We start from the raw sequence: 18187 nt of genomic DNA, 5'->3' as shown, positions 1-18187 counted from the left end.
TCTGATTATATTATTATATATATATATATTAACACGTGTCATAAATTGAAGTGTGTGTGTGTATGTGATGTGTGTTGTTTGTATATATCTAAGACCACTAGATGGAGGTGTGATTGCAGGTATAAAACATTGATGGTCTCTTCAGAAAGGTTACGAGATAATACTGTGGTTTGATGACAGGCTGTTTTCCTCATGTATTGTTATTAAAATGAAATGCTGGAATGTGTCCTGAACGAGATCCACGGAAATGGATATCCTTACCTCTATGCCTTACAGGAGGGGGGTTGTTCATTAAAAGCTGCCAACTATCTGAAGCTTGGCATATTTTAAGGATGGAAACCAATTAGTTGTGGAGAGACAGGATTCAGTGCTGAACTTAAATGAACACCCTGAAGGCTCAGAGCTACAGTTTGAAGGTTCCCTAATGAAGCACAATTCACCTTTTTAACATTTAAATATGAATTTATTTTAATGTTTAAAAAAAAATCTGATCCAATTGAAATAAATTCATATTTAAAGAATTCAAAACCAACAAATTGGGCGGTGTTTAAATTTCAATATTAAGTATTCAATGCCTTTTAAATTTGAAAAACATGATGTCACTGATTTGCTTACATGAGGGGAGCTCTATTGACAAATTACGGAATGTCATAGACTGTGTGTTGATGTACTATATGACAAAACGACAACCGGTCGGTGTCGGCTTTCCAGCAGTGGAATCTGAGTTCCACATGCAGCAACAGTGTGGGAGGGAGAGCAGCTGTCAGTACAGATAAAATATGCATCATGCTGCAGTCTCCCCATAACATCATGCTAGCTCTTCATCTGCCCTCTCTCTCTTTCCCTGACCAATCATCTCTCTATCTCCTTCTTTTACACACACACACACACACACACACGCACACAAACACTCTCTTTCCCACCAGCCTCTCAGACCCCTGCAGCAGCAACCACGAGCCGATACTGATCCAGTGTTGCGTATCGAGCCCTCTATTACACAATAGCCTACATTCAACCTCTTGCACCTCTCTTCAATGTATTGTATGGTGCATAAAGAGCACACACAGAGATTAAGGAGTATTGCAGCAGATATTTTCTTCAAAACACCACCCAGGATTATGTGTCCTGAAACCGTGTTTTTCTCTCACTGGGACTTGACAAGGGGCTTAGTTTTGTCCCTCTGGTGGTTATTAAAAAGACATGGGTGAACACAGGAATTCACTGGAGAACTCAATAATGCCAGCACTAGTTCTTTGTCTTGTCCACATAAATATTACATGTACGTTTTTTTTTTACCCACTATGTATCATACCTGGACCTTGGTATTTACAATCAGAGTAATTCAGATTCAATGATAGTTTATCTGTTATCTCAATACCTTTGTTGTGGGTCTTCATGGAAAGTCGTTGCATCACTAAATACAACTAAATTAATGTGAATTCATTTAAAAACATTTGACATACATTCGTCATTGTCCTCATCAATATTAAACCCTAGATGTCCTGAATCGGTCAAATACTGCTTTAGGTCGCCTTTCTTGTAATACTCCATCCGAACACTAGAGGAGGCTATAGACTTACTCTGACTCGAAGTCCTTAGATTTCGTTCCCCTTGTTATGAGGACATCGTGTACAAATAAATGAAATGCCAATGCGACACATTCCCTTCTGGATGTTTCTGAAGTTACCCTGTGGCTCTGTTCTAAGAGGGTCACAGGTCCTTGAGGGAATGGGAGAGAGCAGACACACAGTCAAAAACATTCTCACAAACACATTACATTTACATTTAGTCATTTAGCAGACGCTTTTATCCAAAGCGACTTGATCATAAACAACAAGATAGTAAAAACATTGCGGGCAGCCAAAACATGACGCAATGTGAAAAGCAAATATTGTGCCAATGGGTGGAACCAGAAGAGCATGTAGTTGAACAAGTTACAATTATACGACAAGATCCTAAAAAGTGCCCAGAGTGTACCTGGAGGAAGCAAACAACAATAATATAATTCACAGCGAGTAAGTAGTTAAACCAGTTACAATTAAGCCTAACCAACAAGTGCAACAAGTCCCTCAATAAGTGTCATTGTGTTCCTGGAAGAAATAAACTAACCAACCAAGCTACAGATCTGTGAACATAAGTTCAGAGGTCATGTCATTCTGAAAGTTCACACAACACACTTCTGGACCAAAATAAAATATTTCTGGGTAAACATGTCTTCACAGGCTGTTAAATGTGAACTTGTAAGCAAAGATGCACAAAGCACTGTACAGACACACAGACTAACAGAACTAAACTTGATGGATGGTTAACAGGTGCCAACCTGCTGCTTCAGAATAGCAGTTTTGCATTCCAGATGAACAAAACAAAATGTATCACTGTAAGTAGTTACTTCTTATTGCAATACATAAGTTAAACATTTATGAAGATTTCACTATTCCACAATGGCCAGATACAGACTTAGTCTGAAGAGAAACAATAACGATCCTTTTAATACTTTCATAATTACTACAAAATGAATATTGTGGCCTTGACACAAAAACACAACAGAGCTGATATAGGGCAAGAATAGAAAGTGAATGTTTTGTCTCTAATCCCTGTATGCTTAGTGTCAGACATGTAAATGATCACTTAATTAACACTATAACTGCAAAATCCTCAAGTGAGATGGTCACTTTTTTTAATCATTTAAATAATTTATAAATAGTTAGGCAAGGCACTTCATTTATGGCACAATTCATGCACAATGTAATCAGATAAAAGCATACAATAAAACTGGATTTAAAAAAAAATGCATGAAAATACATTTAAATTGAAAAATAAAAGAGTAAGTGTACAGGCATTTAAATAGAATTTAAAGTGCAAGGTTTGCAAAATAAAGCAATGGTAAACATAAACCTTTTTAGTCTGATTTAAAAAGTAGTCAATATTGGAGCAAATCTCAAATCTTCTAAAAGTTATTGCAGAGTAGCTAAATGCTGCTTGACCATGTTTTGTTTTAACTCTGGGGAACTAGTTCAAAGACCGTTCCCAAATGACCTGAGAGATCTAAGGGTCCAAGTCTTATTTGGACACGAGTCCTCTAAGTCTTGCTAAGGTGATTAAGTTAGGCTGATTGTGTTAATTACTTAATGTGGCTGTTGAAATTTGGATAACACCAAGATTTCCGGCTATATCTTTGGCTACATTTCAGTCTATTTCTAGCATATTTATATTAACAATATCTACTGTTGATATTCACTTTGCTATATCTTAATTAAAATAAAAAAAGATGAAGGAAGACTGTTGTTGACCGAATTTGAGTTATACATCTCGTACACATTTAAGAAATGTTGCATCTTTGTTTTGTGCGGCATTACTGTACAAATTCTCTGCGCTCAGCCACAAAGGGAGAGACCAGCGACAGAACATCAACAACATTTCTGCCGTCAGATCGACACACCTTGCAGAATATCCTTGTTAACTACATGGATTACGTATCGGTAAATGACCAGTCTTTGTTATGTAGCCATATTATTACATTCCCTTATCAAATTAATGACTACATTTCGCTGTATTGTTAAGCGAGAAAGTAGTAGCTGGAGGATATGCTACCTAGCTAGCTAATGGTTGGCGCTCAGTTTGCTTGACGTGGTCAACAACGATGTTCGCTAGCAAGCTAAGCTAGTTCTAGTTTAGCTTGTTTTCGAATCCGGTGTAGGGCGGTTTGATCTGAACGAGCCGGAGCCATCGATTGTGCTGTCTGGATTCAATACTGAACGTATTGAACATAGCTTGGTGGCTTAAGTGCTTGGTAGGTAGCTGGCACTACATCACTCTGGAGGAAAGTGAGAAGTCAACTCATTTGGTCGACCAAGCGTTTCGGTTGTGTTTTTGCTGACATGTGCAATGTTCTACAGCTCACAACCATGTTACCGGGTCGTGATGCTGTTCATTTGAATAACACCGGGACCACCTCATATGTCTCTTGAATTCCCCACCGAGCTATTCGCAGTGCGGTAGCTGCCAGCGTATTGCTCCGTCACCGCAACCAGGTTCAGCTGCCAGGTATTGTATTTAAAACATCGTACTGACAAGCTATCATGTGTTCGATGTTTTATGCAGTTACATGTCATGTAGATGTTCTAATTAACAGTGGGGCTCCTGGACGTTCAGCCTGATTTGCGCCTTCAATTGTCCTTTAATCAGTGCCTGTCAACTATGGAAACCACTCAAGTGACTTTGGCCGTAAGGGGAGAAACATCCCCAGGTAAGGCCACCTGAACACAAGTGAAAGCGTTAGGCGGACCTGATAACAGCGGTGCAATGGAAATCAGATTTTGGACAACCAACTTGCTAGAACTGATCATTTAACATAACTTGGCGAGAGCCAGAACTGGTTTGTATGTGTAGTTTGGCGGGGGGGTTCGTTTATTCACAGGGTTTGTTATGTGTCTAACAGGTGAGCTGATAGCTGTAGTTGGAAGCTGTGAGGCGCTTGGATACTGGAGCTACCAGAAGGCTTTAACTCTTCAGCAGGATGACAACGATGGGTAAATATGTCATCTTATAACATTTTAACATTTAACATTTAGTCATTTATAACCAACAACAAAGCATATCCACTTGTTGTAGAAAATTGGATCAATTTCTATTCAGTTAGCTGTGGACCTAAAATAATTGAACATGTTTACCCGTTGCCTTTACAAGCACTTTATGGAAAAGGACTATCTGTGTTCCACGGGGGGCTGTTTTCAACTATCGCTACTTTAAGGGATACTTCCTGGAGTCAAAGGTGAGTTGGATGTCTTTTTTTGTTTTTTTTCTGTTTTTTTGTGCGCTATGTATTTTTGGTACAAATGTATGAATGTTTTAATGGACATCAAATGTAAATAAATCTTCATCTGTGCTGTTTTACTATTAAGTAGGTCGACGTGTTTCTATATGAACTGGTTTAGAGTCCATTTTGAATTGTACAGGTTGATTGATGCTGTTTTCTTTCCCTTTATTGATGATAGATATGTTTGCAATGTTATTTTTATCCCTCTGTGCTTGGAAGAGACAGTATTGATAACCTGTCAGATTGTCCGATGAAATTGTCAAAGGATTAATTGGCTTAATACTGTGCCAACTTCACAAGGTTTACAGGGATTTTGCATCAAGCTCCTAACCATTCTAAGTTGTCCAGTGTAAGTCTAGCATTATAACCTATGAAGATAGAACTGCTTCTAAGATCATAACATCGAGTATTTATCTCACTTTCCTGCCTTCTGTGTTTGGTCTTTACAAGCTGTCCCTATTTCAGTTACTGTAGTTCTCAGAACAGACAGCTGGCGTCCACTAATCTGAACACGTGAGGTTGTGTTATATAGCGCTGCGCTAGTCTAGGCTACATGCCAAGAACTGTACACACACACACAGCAACACACACATCAGGCATTCAAATTGACATGAGGGGGAAATATATATATATATATTACGTGTTTCCTCAGACTAAACTGTTGCATGTTTATAAAGCAGACGTCCCTTCAGAGGGGATATTTGTTTGGAGTTTCAAACTGACCCCTGAAGATCATTTCCCGTAGGGAGCCGTAAACAAATACTTAACATTTTTTTTCCCCCCTTCTTGACCATTGGAATCCACTTTTCAGATTTCAACTAATAATGTCTGACTGGGTCTGGGGGATGACTCTTGTTCCTTGTCACTTCACTTTGGTCCTGGGGACCAGAGTAAAAAGCGACTGTCCTTCATGACCTTAACACTGTGCTAAACCATTTTCAGAGCGCAGGTGGTCCCTGTCAGGTCATAGTCCTTAAATGGGAGACCCATCAGCAGCCACGCACGATGAGCCCCACAGGTATAGCACCAGAACAGTGCACCGTTTGTTTTGGCCCAAAGTTTCCAACAACCTTAGTAGAGCCACTGGCCTCCTCCGCTTAGTCCAAGCAGCTGGTAGTTGCCCCTCATGACCTACACATGGTTCACTATCATTCTCCTCACTCTTATCAGTCAGACAATGTGTGAATGCAGATTATGTATGTATGGGGGGGGGGGGGGGGGGGGGGGGGGGTGAACCTGTAATCTCGATTTGCAATGACATGCTCTACCCATGAGCCATAACCCTCCCATTGTATGTCTGTACATCTGGAAGTGAGTAACTTGCTTCAGTGTTCAGGTTCCTTGACCCACACCCAGTATTTCACCTGTGTACTGGAGGTCTCACTCAGGGGGAGCACATTAAAGGGGGGGGGCAGGGTCTGTCATTGCACTGGGTGTCCGAGGTGCAGCTTTGTAATACTAGCCAGAAAGCTCTGTTACAGAGAGGAAACACTATTGGATGTGGCTGCTAGATAAATCCCCTTAGTTTAAACACCATTGTGTTAGAAACAAAGCTCCTTCCGAATAGGCTTGATGGGGGCGGGGGGGGGGGGGGGTCCATTTTTGGCCCCTGGTCCTCTAATACTGTTCACAGTTTTGATTTATTTATTTTAATTAAGTATACACATGTTGTTTTCAATATAATCCATGAATTTGAATGTATTTGTGTTTACAGAAAGTTTTTAGGAATTACTCTTGTAATTACTCTTGAATGTATGATGGGTTAGGTTGTAATTGTTTTTTCTAAAATATACTAAATGCCCATCCATATCCACCAATGGCTTGGAGTGTGCCTAATAACACACACAATCTTACTACCGTTGCACAACTGAGGAGTCATACCTCATACCAACATCTGAATACTACTCAGTTGTGGTTTGTGCCCAGAAGCAGGGTCATTGTAAGAGGCCTGCACGGATCTTGTTTATGATGCTAGTTTCTCTTTTATCACAGAGCCACTCCTTGCTGTCGACGATGGACAGTTTGGATTTCACAGTAAGTTAAACCTTTCCATCTATTATATTACAGTGAAATATGACGTAAAATGATTGACAGTGAATTTTTCCCTGTAAATTGCAGATTGTACATTATATCCACATGGTGGATAGTATATGGAAGTTAGCAAGTACTTTGGAATGCAGTCATTTAAGGTTAAAGGTTCATAAGATGGTCATGCATCCAGAATATATGAACCTTTAACCTGATATATATATATATATATATCAGCTCTGAAGTACAACAAAAATCCCTGCAGATAACATGTAAAACACATCACCCATTGTGCCTGTTGAGGTTGTTTTATCATGTACAGAAACCCACTATCCGACAGGACTTTGCCTGCGTGTCCTCAGTTCAGATAATGTGGTTGAATAACAGTGCCTCTGTCTCACCAAGATCCTCTCTACATGGACGCAGGGTAAATGCATTGTCATTCCCTGGCAGCCATTTTGTGTCATGCTCTGCTCACGCGTGCCTGCCTGTTTCCTTATAGATGGGTCAGAATGTGTGGACTCCGGATGGCTGACATGCCAGACTGAGATCCGGCTGCGTCTGCACTACTCTAAGAAGTCTGCCGTGTCCATCACCAAGAAGAAGTACAAGAAGTCCCGCTTCAGGTACAAGACGGCTCCTTTTAATCGGACTGTCTCTCAGGAATTAAATTGTCGAGGATGCAGACCATTAAATGCCCACAGCTTCAATAGAAATAGTTTCAAAACTACCCTAACATTACCACAGAACAGGAAAGCGCACCATCTGTAATCCTCATCAATAAATCAATACCTTCATTGTCACTGCACAACTATGCATGACCGTGACCTGACTGAACGAAATTCAATGCGCCTCAGTGATTCACACATACATGGGAAACATACATGCAACGGATGAGACAGAAGAGTATACAAATAAATGATATGATTTAAAAAAAAAAATATATATATATATATATATATATATACAGTGCCCTCCAAAAGTATTGGAACAGTGAGGCCAATTCCTTTATTTTTGCTGTAGACTGAAAACATTTGGGCTTGACATCAAATAATGAACGTGAGACCAGAGATCAACGTTTCAGCTTTTATTTCCAGGTATTTACATCAGGATCTGATGCACAAATTAGAAAATATCACCTTTTTGTTCGAACCCACCCATTTGTCACGTGAGCAAAAGTATTGGAACATATGACTGACAGGTGTGTTTTGTTGCCCAGGTGTGTCCTATTACATACATTATTCAATCAATAAATACCACTGAATGTCTACACTCAGGTTCAGATTGGGTAAGATAGGTTTTGTCTATGCAGACTGTATTCAGAGGTGAAAACAACATGAAAACCGGAGCGCTGTCTTTGGGTGAAAAACAAGCAATTGTGAGTCTTAGAGAAGATGGAAAATCAATCAGAGCCATTGCAGAAACATTGGCCATAGCCAGTACAACCATTTGGAATGTCCTGAAGAAGAAGAAAACTACTGGTGTACTAAGTAACAGACGTCGAACAGGTAGACCAAGGAAAACATCAGCAGTTGATGACAGAAACATTGTGAGAGCTGTAAAGAAAGACCCTAAAACAACTGTTAGTGAGATCAGCAACAACCTCCAGATGGCAGGAGTGAAGGTATCACTATCTACTGTTCGCAGAAGACTTCATGAACAAAAGTACAAGGGCTACACCAGAAGATGCAAACCACTCATTAGCAAGAAGAATAGGAAGGCCAGGCTGGAATTTGCCAAAAAGTACAGAGATGAACCTCAAATTCTGGGACAAAGTTTTATAGACTGATGAGACAAAGATTAACTTTTACCAAAGTGATGGAAAGGCTAAAGTTTGGAGAAAGAAAGGAACTGCTCATGATCCCAAACACACAAGCTCATCTGTGAAACACGGTGGAGGTAATGTCATGGCTTGGGCTTGCATGGCTTCTTCTAGGACGGGCTCATTAATCTTCATTGAGGATGTAACACATGATGGCAGCAGCAAAATGAACTCGGAAGTCTACAGAAACATTTTGTCTGCCAATTTAAGGAAAGATGCAACCAAACTGATTGGCAGAGCCTTCATCATGCAGCAAGATAACGACCCAAAACACACTGCCAAAACAACAAAGGAGTTCATCAGGGGCAAGAAATGGAAGGTATTAGACTGGCCAAGTCAATCTCCAGACTTAAACCCTATAGAGCATGCATTTTACCTGCTTAAGAGGAGACTGAAGGGAGGAACCCCACAAAACAAACAACAACTGAAAGAGGCTGCAGTGAAAGCCTGGGAAAGCATCAAAAAGGAAGAATGCAAAAGTTTGGTGACGTCAATGGGTCACAGACTTGCTGCAGTTATTGAAAGCAAAGGATTTGCAACTAAATATTAAGTCTTATTCACTTAAATATGTTTTAAGTATATCTGTTCCAATACTTTTGCTCACATGACAAATGGGTGGATTCAAACAAAATGTGATATTTTCTTAGTTGTGCATCAGATCCTGATGTAAATACCTGGAAATAAAAGCTGAAACGTTGATCTCTGGTCTCACGTTCATTATTTGATGTCAAGCCCAAATGTTTTCAGTCTACAGCAAAAATAAAGGAATTCGCCTCACTGTTCCAATACTTTTGGAGGGCACTGTATATATATATTTTAAGATGACTTTTCCACCTGTCTGCTTCTCCTCCAGGATCAGACTGATGCTGGAGGGCGTTGAGGAGGAAGATGAGGAGGAAGAGCTGTCTCCGTCCATCTGGCACAAGATGACCCCCACCCTGGAGATCAGTCTGATCAGCCGAGATGGCTACAAGTCTCGCCACTCCCAGCCCGAGTGTGGCTACGCTCTGGAGCCCTCCCAGTGGACCGAGTACAGCATCGTCACCATGGACCCCGACAACTTGGAGCTCACCTTTGAGTTCTTTGAGGTAATCCCCCCCTCATCGCTCTTTGTGATTGGCCAGTCGCTATAGATGTCCCCCTCCTCCCCGTCATCTCTCTCTGTGATTGGCCAGTCGCTCTAGTTGTCGCCCTCCTCCCCGTCATCTTTCTCTGTGATTGGCCAGTCGGTATAGCTGTCCTATAGGGACTGGCCTATAGCACCCTCCCCCATGCATTGCGGAAGGGTGCTTCAAACTAGCGTCAAAGCCTCACTTTCTGAAATATGGTTTGGAAACGCGCCAGCTTATTTATAAATGCGAGCCAGCGGGTGTGTGTGTGTCCCCTCAGCATCGTCACGGTAACGACCCCCCCCCCCCCCTCCTCTGTCCGCAGGAGGATCTGGGAGAGCACATTGTGCCGGGCGACGCCCACCCTGGACACGTGGGCACGGCCTGCCTCCTGTCCTCCTCCTTCGTGGAGGTAGGCACGGACCACGGTGTGGCCACTCTGCCCATCATGGGACGCAACTCCAGGCAGACCATCGGCAAAGTCCGAGGTGAGACGTGTGCGATGCCTTGGTGTTCAGGGTTCTGGAATTTTGCTTGCGAGCTCGTAATGTAAACAAAGGAGCCGTTCATGCTGCGCTGTACCGTTTACCTGTGTAAACATACTGCTGTGTGACTGAGCTCTAATGTACCTGTGTGTGTGTGTGTGGTTTGGGTGTGGTCTGTTCCAGTGGACTACCTGGTGATCCGCCCTATCCAGGGAATGCAGTGTGACATGAACTCCTCCTTCACTAAGTACTGGAGGAAGAGGAGTGCACTGGATGTGGGGCACAGAGGAGCTGGGAGCTCACACGCTGCCAAGTGGGTTCATCACACACGCATGCGCACGCTACCAAGATTTAAACACACACACACATGACCCAGATATATGCACACATTACCACATTATTATCATAAGTACACACACAATACAGCTGGTCCTCCAGGGCTTAAGAGCTTTTATGACTTGGGAAGGCGTGTCGAGACATGGGAACAAGGGGTCAGGGTTGGAATGTGGTTTCTAGTTCCGCCGTGACCTGGACTGGCTTGTGCTCTAGATTTTCCTGTTATATTTTTGTTTTTCAGACACCACAAAATCAGGGAGAATACAGTCGCCTCCTTCAAAAGTGCTGCCAACCATGTAAGTAAGACCAGGCCTAAAGAATCGCATACATTTCATTCGAATATGGATTTCTTCCTCTGAAATGTATCATTTTACAGATGTACCTTTTTACAGTGTCTAGAATGAGCTGGAAGTATCCATTTCTCGAATGCTGTGTTCACAGCTCAAATATTCGTGTGTCGCTAAAGTTTATCAATGTTGAGATGTCAGTAAGATGTTTAGAAGAAGTGGAGGGCAAGAGTATTGCAGCTGTCTGTGAGCATCCTCTGCTATACGACACTACTTCGTATTCGTTTATAGTCGTCATTTCAGACATGGTTGACGACAAAAAAAGCAGTTGGCTACTAGCGAACACAAAGCGAAAATTAGCTTCATTCGCACAAATAATTTGCTTTGCAAATTAAAGTGTTTTGTGTTGTCGGTATGTCTGCAGGGGGCTGCTTACGTGGAGTTTGATGTTCATCTATCCAAGGACTCCATCCCCATAGTCTACCATGACCTCACCTGCTGCATCTCCAGCAAGAAGGTAAAAACACCTCCACATGATACTGCTCCATGTGGTGTCGAAATCCAACACCTCAGAATCATCCACAGATGATTCATGTAACTGAATCAAATTCGTTTTATGAGCTGAATGTACTTAACTTACTGTTTCCCCTCTGGGGAAATTTACAGAAAAATGACAACACCTCAAAATCATCCACAGATGATTCATGTAACTGAATCAAATTAGTTTTATGAGCTGAATGTACTTAACTTACTGTTTCCTCTCTGGGGAAATTTACAGAAAAATGACAACACCTCAAAATCATCCACAGATGATTCATGTAACTGAATCAAATTCGTTTTATGAGCTGAATCTACTTAACTTACTGTTTCCTCTCTGGGGAAATTTACAGAAAAATGACAACACCTCAAAATCATCCACAGATGATTCATGTAACTGAATCAAATTCGTTTTATGAGCTGAATGTACTTAACTTACTGTTTCCTCTCTGGGGAAATTTACAGAAAAATGACAACACCTCAAAATCATCCACAGATGATTTATGTAACTGAATCAAATTTGTTTTATGAGCTGAATGTACTTAACTCACTGTTTCCCCTCTGGGGAAATTTACAGAAAAATGACAAACATTCCTTGGAGCTGTTGGAGGTTCCAGTCAAAGACCTGACCTACGACCAACTGCAGATGCTCAAGGTATGTTGGTATGACACACTGGAACATCCAGTAAAGGAATTTACTTTCCTGTTTTGTATGTTGTTAGTATTCATTTAAAACAGTGACCAATGGTTCTATCTCTCTCACAGCTTAACCATGCCACTGCCCTGAAAGTCAGCGACCCCAAAGGTACCAGTTCTTACCCATCAGTGTGATTCACTCTCATATTCATGCATGCCGGCTCAAAAGGCTAGCTCATTCACACTGCACTAGTTACAAGCTTATTGCAGCTTGTTCTTTCATCATCTCACGTTCCCCAAGGCTAGGAATTTGCTAAGATGAAAAGAATGGCATGGACCCAAATGTTAATTACGCAAATATTTAGTTGGCTACAGCATTTCCCTTCCTTGCATCATGTGAAAGTCATGTGATATGAATGAGGAAGCACATTCATAGAAAGCAGCGAGACTGCGTGGTTTAACTGTGGTTGGTAATGCCCGTAGATTTACTGGATGACGAGGAGGAAGTGGACGAGCACCAGCCTTTCCCCTCTCTCTCTCAAGTAAGAATCTCTCCATGGCTCACTGGAGGGGAGATCTAACATGTGAACCAACCTTTTCTTGCATCATAACTTGTGTGTCCTTGTTGTTCATAGATCTTTTGTTTCTTTTGTTTACCCTTTGCCAGATTTTCCAAGCTGTCCCTGAAAATGTGGGATTCAACATTGAGCTGAAGTGGATCTGCCAGTTAAAGGTGGGTGGAGCCAAGGAACCAGACAGTCTGTCTGCTGATCTGAGGGAAAAACCCTTATTTATGATATAGTCAGCAAAGTCCAAAACTAGAAAGGACTTGTGTTGTGGTTTCGACTGATGTTGAAATATGACTGTGTGGTATTGTGTGATACATGAACATGACTGTGTGGTATTGTGTGATACATGAACATGACTGTGTGGTATTGTGTGATACATGAACATGACTGTGTGGTATTGTGTGATACATGAACATGACTGTGTGGTATTGTGTGATACATGAACATGACTGTGTGGTATTGTGTGATACATGAACATGACTGTGTGGTATTGTGTGATACATGAACATGACTGTGTGGTATTGTGTGATACATGAACATGACTGTGTGGTATTGTGTGATACATGAACATGACTGTGTGTTACGTGTGGTTGACAGGACGGCTCATGGGATGGAAACGTGTCGTCGTACTTCAACATGAACTTGTTCCTGGACACCATCCTGTCTTGCGTGCTGCAGAAAGCTGGCAGGAGACGCATCCTGTTTTCCTGCTTTGACCCTGACGTCTGCACCATGTAATGACCTCACCACACACATCACACAATTTAGATGTTACTGTTCCTTGTGTCACGTTTGAGGTACTTGCTCTTGTCCTTCCTCTGTCTGGATGTACACGTATACAACTACAACTCCCAACAGAACTACAACCTACATGTGTGACAAAAAGGTGTTGTTAAACATCCGGTCAAAACGTTAACCTTCCACCTCTTCCTTTGCCAGGGTGCGGCAGAAGCAGAACAAGTACCCCATCCTGTTCCTCACCCAGGGCATCTCTGAGCAATACCCAGAGATGATGGACATCCGCTGCCAGACCACCCAGATCGCCATCAGCTTCGCCCAGAGCGAGAACATCCTGGTGAGCGTCGCAGCTACAACCAACGTCACAGGAACCATGCCGTGACAAGACGTCTGTCTGAGTTTGTGTTGAACGTCACTTCAGTGGCTGAGCCTCTGCCCTCTCTCTCCTCCCCAGGGTATCAGTGCTCATGCTGAGGAGCTGCTGAAAGACATGAGCCACATCCAAGTGGCCCAGTCTAAAGGCCTGGTCATGTTCTGCTGGGGTGATGACAACAATGACCATGACAACAGGATGACGCTCCGGCAGAAGGGTATAGACGGGCTCATCTACGACAGGTACGATACCCGACACTCAGCAGCCAGCCCCGCCATGGGGCTCCCATGGTGGATAGATCTTTGAATTTCGGAGGTCATAACTTCCTCTTATTAAATATAATTTTGTTTACAACTGAACCAACAATGTCATCCCTTAAGTGATGCCTGCTGCCCTGGGGTTAAACATAATTGTATGTCTGTTTACATGGTAAATAATGAGGTTCTACTAGTTTTTGTCAAACGACTCACCCTGAGCCCTTGACCTAGCCTCTCCTACTGTGATTGTCAGATTACCAGAAGCACTGTTCTGATACTTGGCCTTTATCATCAGAGAACATCACATCATAAAGGCTTTCATGATGGGGACAGACATTTTAATCACTTGGCATGAACCACAGTAGTCATCCTGTAATATCCTGTTTTTTCATTATGTAATTTGTGACTGACCGTGAAAGGGGCAGATAGAACCAGTTAATGGACTAATATAAAGTGCAAATCGCTGACTGGATTCCTCCAGACACTGGACACTTCCTGTAAAGAACTGTCTGACCTTATCCAAGGATTCCTGTTTCAGCAATCAGCTGTGCCTTAAGACTTATCCACGACCTTTACCCCAGATATGCAGTAGATTGTAAGCAATAGACTTTCAGATCTGGGATCACTTTCCACTCCCTGATTGATTGCTGATAATCGCTGAGCGGGTCACATGATAGTCTTGTTTGGGGCTTGGTCCTGGTTCTGTTAGGAGGGATCTTCCCTTCTCTTTACTCTCCATTGTTGTTACATGATAACTCTGCCTCTTCTTTTCAGAATATGTGATGGCTCGGTGCCAAATGTCAATGACTGCAGTTCCTCAGATGCCAGTAATGTTCCTGTAGTTTCTGGTTGTGTTGTGCTAGTTTACAGTCCCATGTCCTTGGCTGGTTATGGTTCCCCTCAGAGTACTGCCTGACAACTTGTTCTTGACATAATACACAGCTGGAACTCGGTGGCGTTCCTTGACAATGATGCAAGACGGTTGACTTTTCAATTTGCTTTTTGCCCACTCCTTTTGTGAACTATTGTTCATGAAATTGTGGAAAAGGTAGTGAGGGTTTTGATATGACAAGTTAGATTTAAGCAAAGATTGATTTGTCAACTGCTTTGTTTCATTTGAGACTAGCTTTCCCTTTTGGCTAGCTTCACTTCTGTATGCTTGAAAACTCCTCGTACATCTTTTGGAATTTTCAGACAAATGCCTTTTATTTATGCATGTGCAAAACAGTATCTGCAAATTCACAATCAAATCAAAAGGAGATTCTGAATTCATCTTTAGGTGGAATGGCAGCATGATGGCAGATTTGGCTGAAACAAAATGCTTGTAAAACACGAGCCCTTTATGTATTGACATATGGGTGTGTGTGCACGACACTGTCTGTTGGAAACTGTATCACATTCCTGTAAGGATTAGGGCAACAACACATGTAAGATTGTATGACCATATCAAATCTCAAGGCACTATTGATGTGTGTTTGCTCGCTTGTAGCAAGGTCTCTTTATCCTCACTAAAGTAAACACCTTAACAGCAATAGTTGTCAATGAATTGGATCAACCCAATAAGGGAGTGTTTTACGTAGATGTATGGTTAACATTTTATTATATTAAGCAATACTGATCTTATTGCCCTGTTATATCATGGTTGTTATTGATTCATTTAGCTGTAATAAGAGTTTGTTCTTATCTCCTTGGCAGCTGTGTGTCTGCTTTATGTGATTGAGCACATCAAGGTCACACTGTCCACTGTTCAAATGAGCAAAACACAAAAGTTGAAGGGAATAAGTGTGCCATCCTGCTAGCGTAGCCCTCCTAACCCTGAACCTGCTGTGCTTCCAGGATCTGTGAGGACCATGGAGAGCAACAGAGCATTTTCAAAGTAGAGGAGCAGCACACCTTGCAGGAGGTGATCTCTGAGGAGACCAGGAAGAGCTGCACGTGCTCCACCTACGCCATCCCCTGTGGTTCAGCCCCCTGTACCGCCGTCGGGGGGAACGGCGGCAGCGCCGAGTCCGACTCAGGCCTCAGTTCCTCCTGAAGATTCCTCCCAGGAACCTCCTGCTGTCACTGGAAGTCCAGGTGTCGTGCACGGAATACTGCCCTTTGCTCCAATTGAGAAGACATTAACTTTTCGTGAAATTGACATTAAATTTTCTTAGAATTTGAGGAGGTTGTGGGTGATGGTAAGTTAGATACGCCTGTTGGGTCTGTCCTTGAAGCATGGGCAGACTGGTGAGGGGAAGCAGGTTTGTGATGACCTGTGATCCAGACGGTGATGAGTTTGTGTGATCATCCCATATAAACTGACCCCAGCATCTCTTTCTGTGACCTAAGGAATTAGAATACTAGGAGGTGATGTGTAGTCTGTCACCTGTTTTGTTTTGACTGGGAAGGAGTGTGTATTGATTTGCCAAACTAGTTATGTATGGACAGTCTGTTGATGCAGAGAGGTTCAATACATTAGTCACGAAACCATAACTACCAAAAATATATTAAACAGGTTTTCTTTTGTTAAAATGATACAATGATGCAGACTCAAGGATTTTATTTTCAGGTGTCTTGTGAAGCCAATTTTCTGATTATTTAAAATGATAAGTTTTCAAATGGACTATGTATGCTTCTCAAGTTAAATACACGTGGATGACAATTCAGATTTGCCATCGACATTGTTTTTATTACAGCAGTGTTACTTAAAATGAACATGCTTCAGTAGTCATAAATAGATTTACATTTTACAAAAATAGTTCAATAGTTGAGGACAACAAATGACACATTCTGGAATTGTTGATCTGAAGGGAACATTTTACTCTGTCTGTACTTGATTGATCATCAGATAGCCTTAATGGAGAATTCCAGAATTTGTTTTCCTGTCTGCACAGCAGCATGTTTGAATCTCTCTATACCTCACTCTGACTACTCAATGCAAACCAGACGGAAGATTTTTCTGTAGCCTCAGTTGAACAAAATGTGTTCCGTCCCCATCTTTTCTCCACTCTTGCAAATCCTGTTTCACTTTTGTATTTGTGTTTCAATCACATCTTAATCATGACAAAATGACAGGTCCTGTCCATTTGATCATGGCCGTTTGAGCTTTGCTGCTTTCTGTAGATATATTGTGTCTCAACTATTGATATCTGTATACAGATTGCAGATTATGTCTATACAGGTATATCAATAGTTATGTAAGTATATGTAGTTACTATGTCAGACAGAATGAGTCTTGCGTGTCCTGAGAAAGCACATTTTGACTGAACAAATTAGATTTATTCAGTGTTAATTTCATTCTGAATTCCTACAGAAATAAATAAATAAATAAAGGTTAAAAAAAATCCTTGTTCATTGTCTTTGATTGTCTTACTAATAGTTAGCATTTTCAGTTCACAATTAATCTGTTTCGGGATAAGGTGTTATTCAAAGCAACATACATTACATGGGGATTTGAACCTTGCAATCTCTTGATCTGCAGTCAAGGTCTCTAACCACTGTGCTGTAACCTCCTTCCTAGCTTAATACAAGTAGGCCTATGTCATTTATTTTCATTTGAATCATTCAATAAAGGGCTCTTACTTGTACCCATAGATGTATATAAGTCTATGCTTGTTCCAATAGAGATTTTTTCAAACTTTCGAAAATATGTTTTCAACCTGACGACAGCTATCAAAATGTGACCCTCTTGTGCAAAGAAACAAACCCACTGCAAAAAAATCACTCTTGGCCGACGTTTGCCGGCATCAGGGATCGGACACTCCACCTTCCATGTCTCTGATTACACATACAGAACATAAATAATTGCATTCTCACTGCAGGGCTGTGTTGGGACTTGGCAGGAAATGCACCCGCTGCTACCTTTGGCTAGGAAAGGGCGGGGTGTGAAGGGATGGAGACAAATAATACATTTTTGCTATTCAGATGTGGTACTTCATGCCACAAATTTTTATTTTGCCGTTGATTGTGAAGAGGAAAAGTATCACCAAGGGACTGCAACCCAGTCAAAATCTCAAATTCTCTAAAGAGGAACTTAACGCTATACAATATACAGACACACAACTGCTGAAGGAACCTGACCCGGCAGTTAACAAGCAAATAAGCATAATGGACTAAGTCCATGAGTAGTGGCCCACCCCTGCATACGTACTAGGGCCACCCATGTCAAAAAAGTTTGGACGCCCCACTACATTCTGTTGAGGAAATGACGGT

General features: G+C 41.7%; 1 protein-coding gene across 4 annotated transcripts; it reads left to right on the top strand.

The window, feature by feature from the left end:
• Nucleotides 1–3367: 3367 nt before the first annotated feature.
• On the top strand, nt 3368–17308 carry gpcpd1 (glycerophosphocholine phosphodiesterase 1). Of its 4 annotated transcripts, none has more exons than XM_047021353.1 (21): nt 3368–3790; nt 3897–4044; nt 4186–4246; nt 4439–4529; nt 4687–4771; nt 5759–5834; nt 6809–6850; nt 7347–7470; nt 9520–9754; nt 10101–10263; nt 10444–10573; nt 10838–10892; nt 11308–11400; nt 11998–12075; nt 12186–12225; nt 12540–12598; nt 12724–12789; nt 13223–13359; nt 13565–13700; nt 13818–13978; nt 15830–17308. In XM_047021353.1, exons 3-21 carry the CDS (start codon nt 4198–4200, stop codon nt 16026–16028), a joined length of 2019 nt encoding a protein of 672 aa, XP_046877309.1. In that variant the 5' UTR covers nt 3368–3790; nt 3897–4044; nt 4186–4197; the 3' UTR covers nt 16029–17308. The 4 variants fall into 4 exon arrangements, with proteins under 4 accessions (XP_046877309.1, XP_046877306.1, XP_046877310.1 ...); XM_047021350.1 differs by having other exon boundaries at nt 4133–4246; XM_047021354.1 differs by lacking the exon at nt 15830–17308 and adding an exon at nt 14768–15819 and having other exon boundaries at nt 4133–4246.
• Nucleotides 17309–18187: the final 879 nt, after the last annotated feature.

The sequence above is a fragment of the Hypomesus transpacificus genome, chromosome 6, assembly GCF_021917145.1.
Source record: "Hypomesus transpacificus isolate Combined female chromosome 6, fHypTra1, whole genome shotgun sequence".
NCBI lineage: Eukaryota > Metazoa > Chordata > Actinopteri > Osmeriformes > Osmeridae > Hypomesus > Hypomesus transpacificus.
This window is presented reverse-complemented; position numbering and strand designations above follow the sequence as displayed.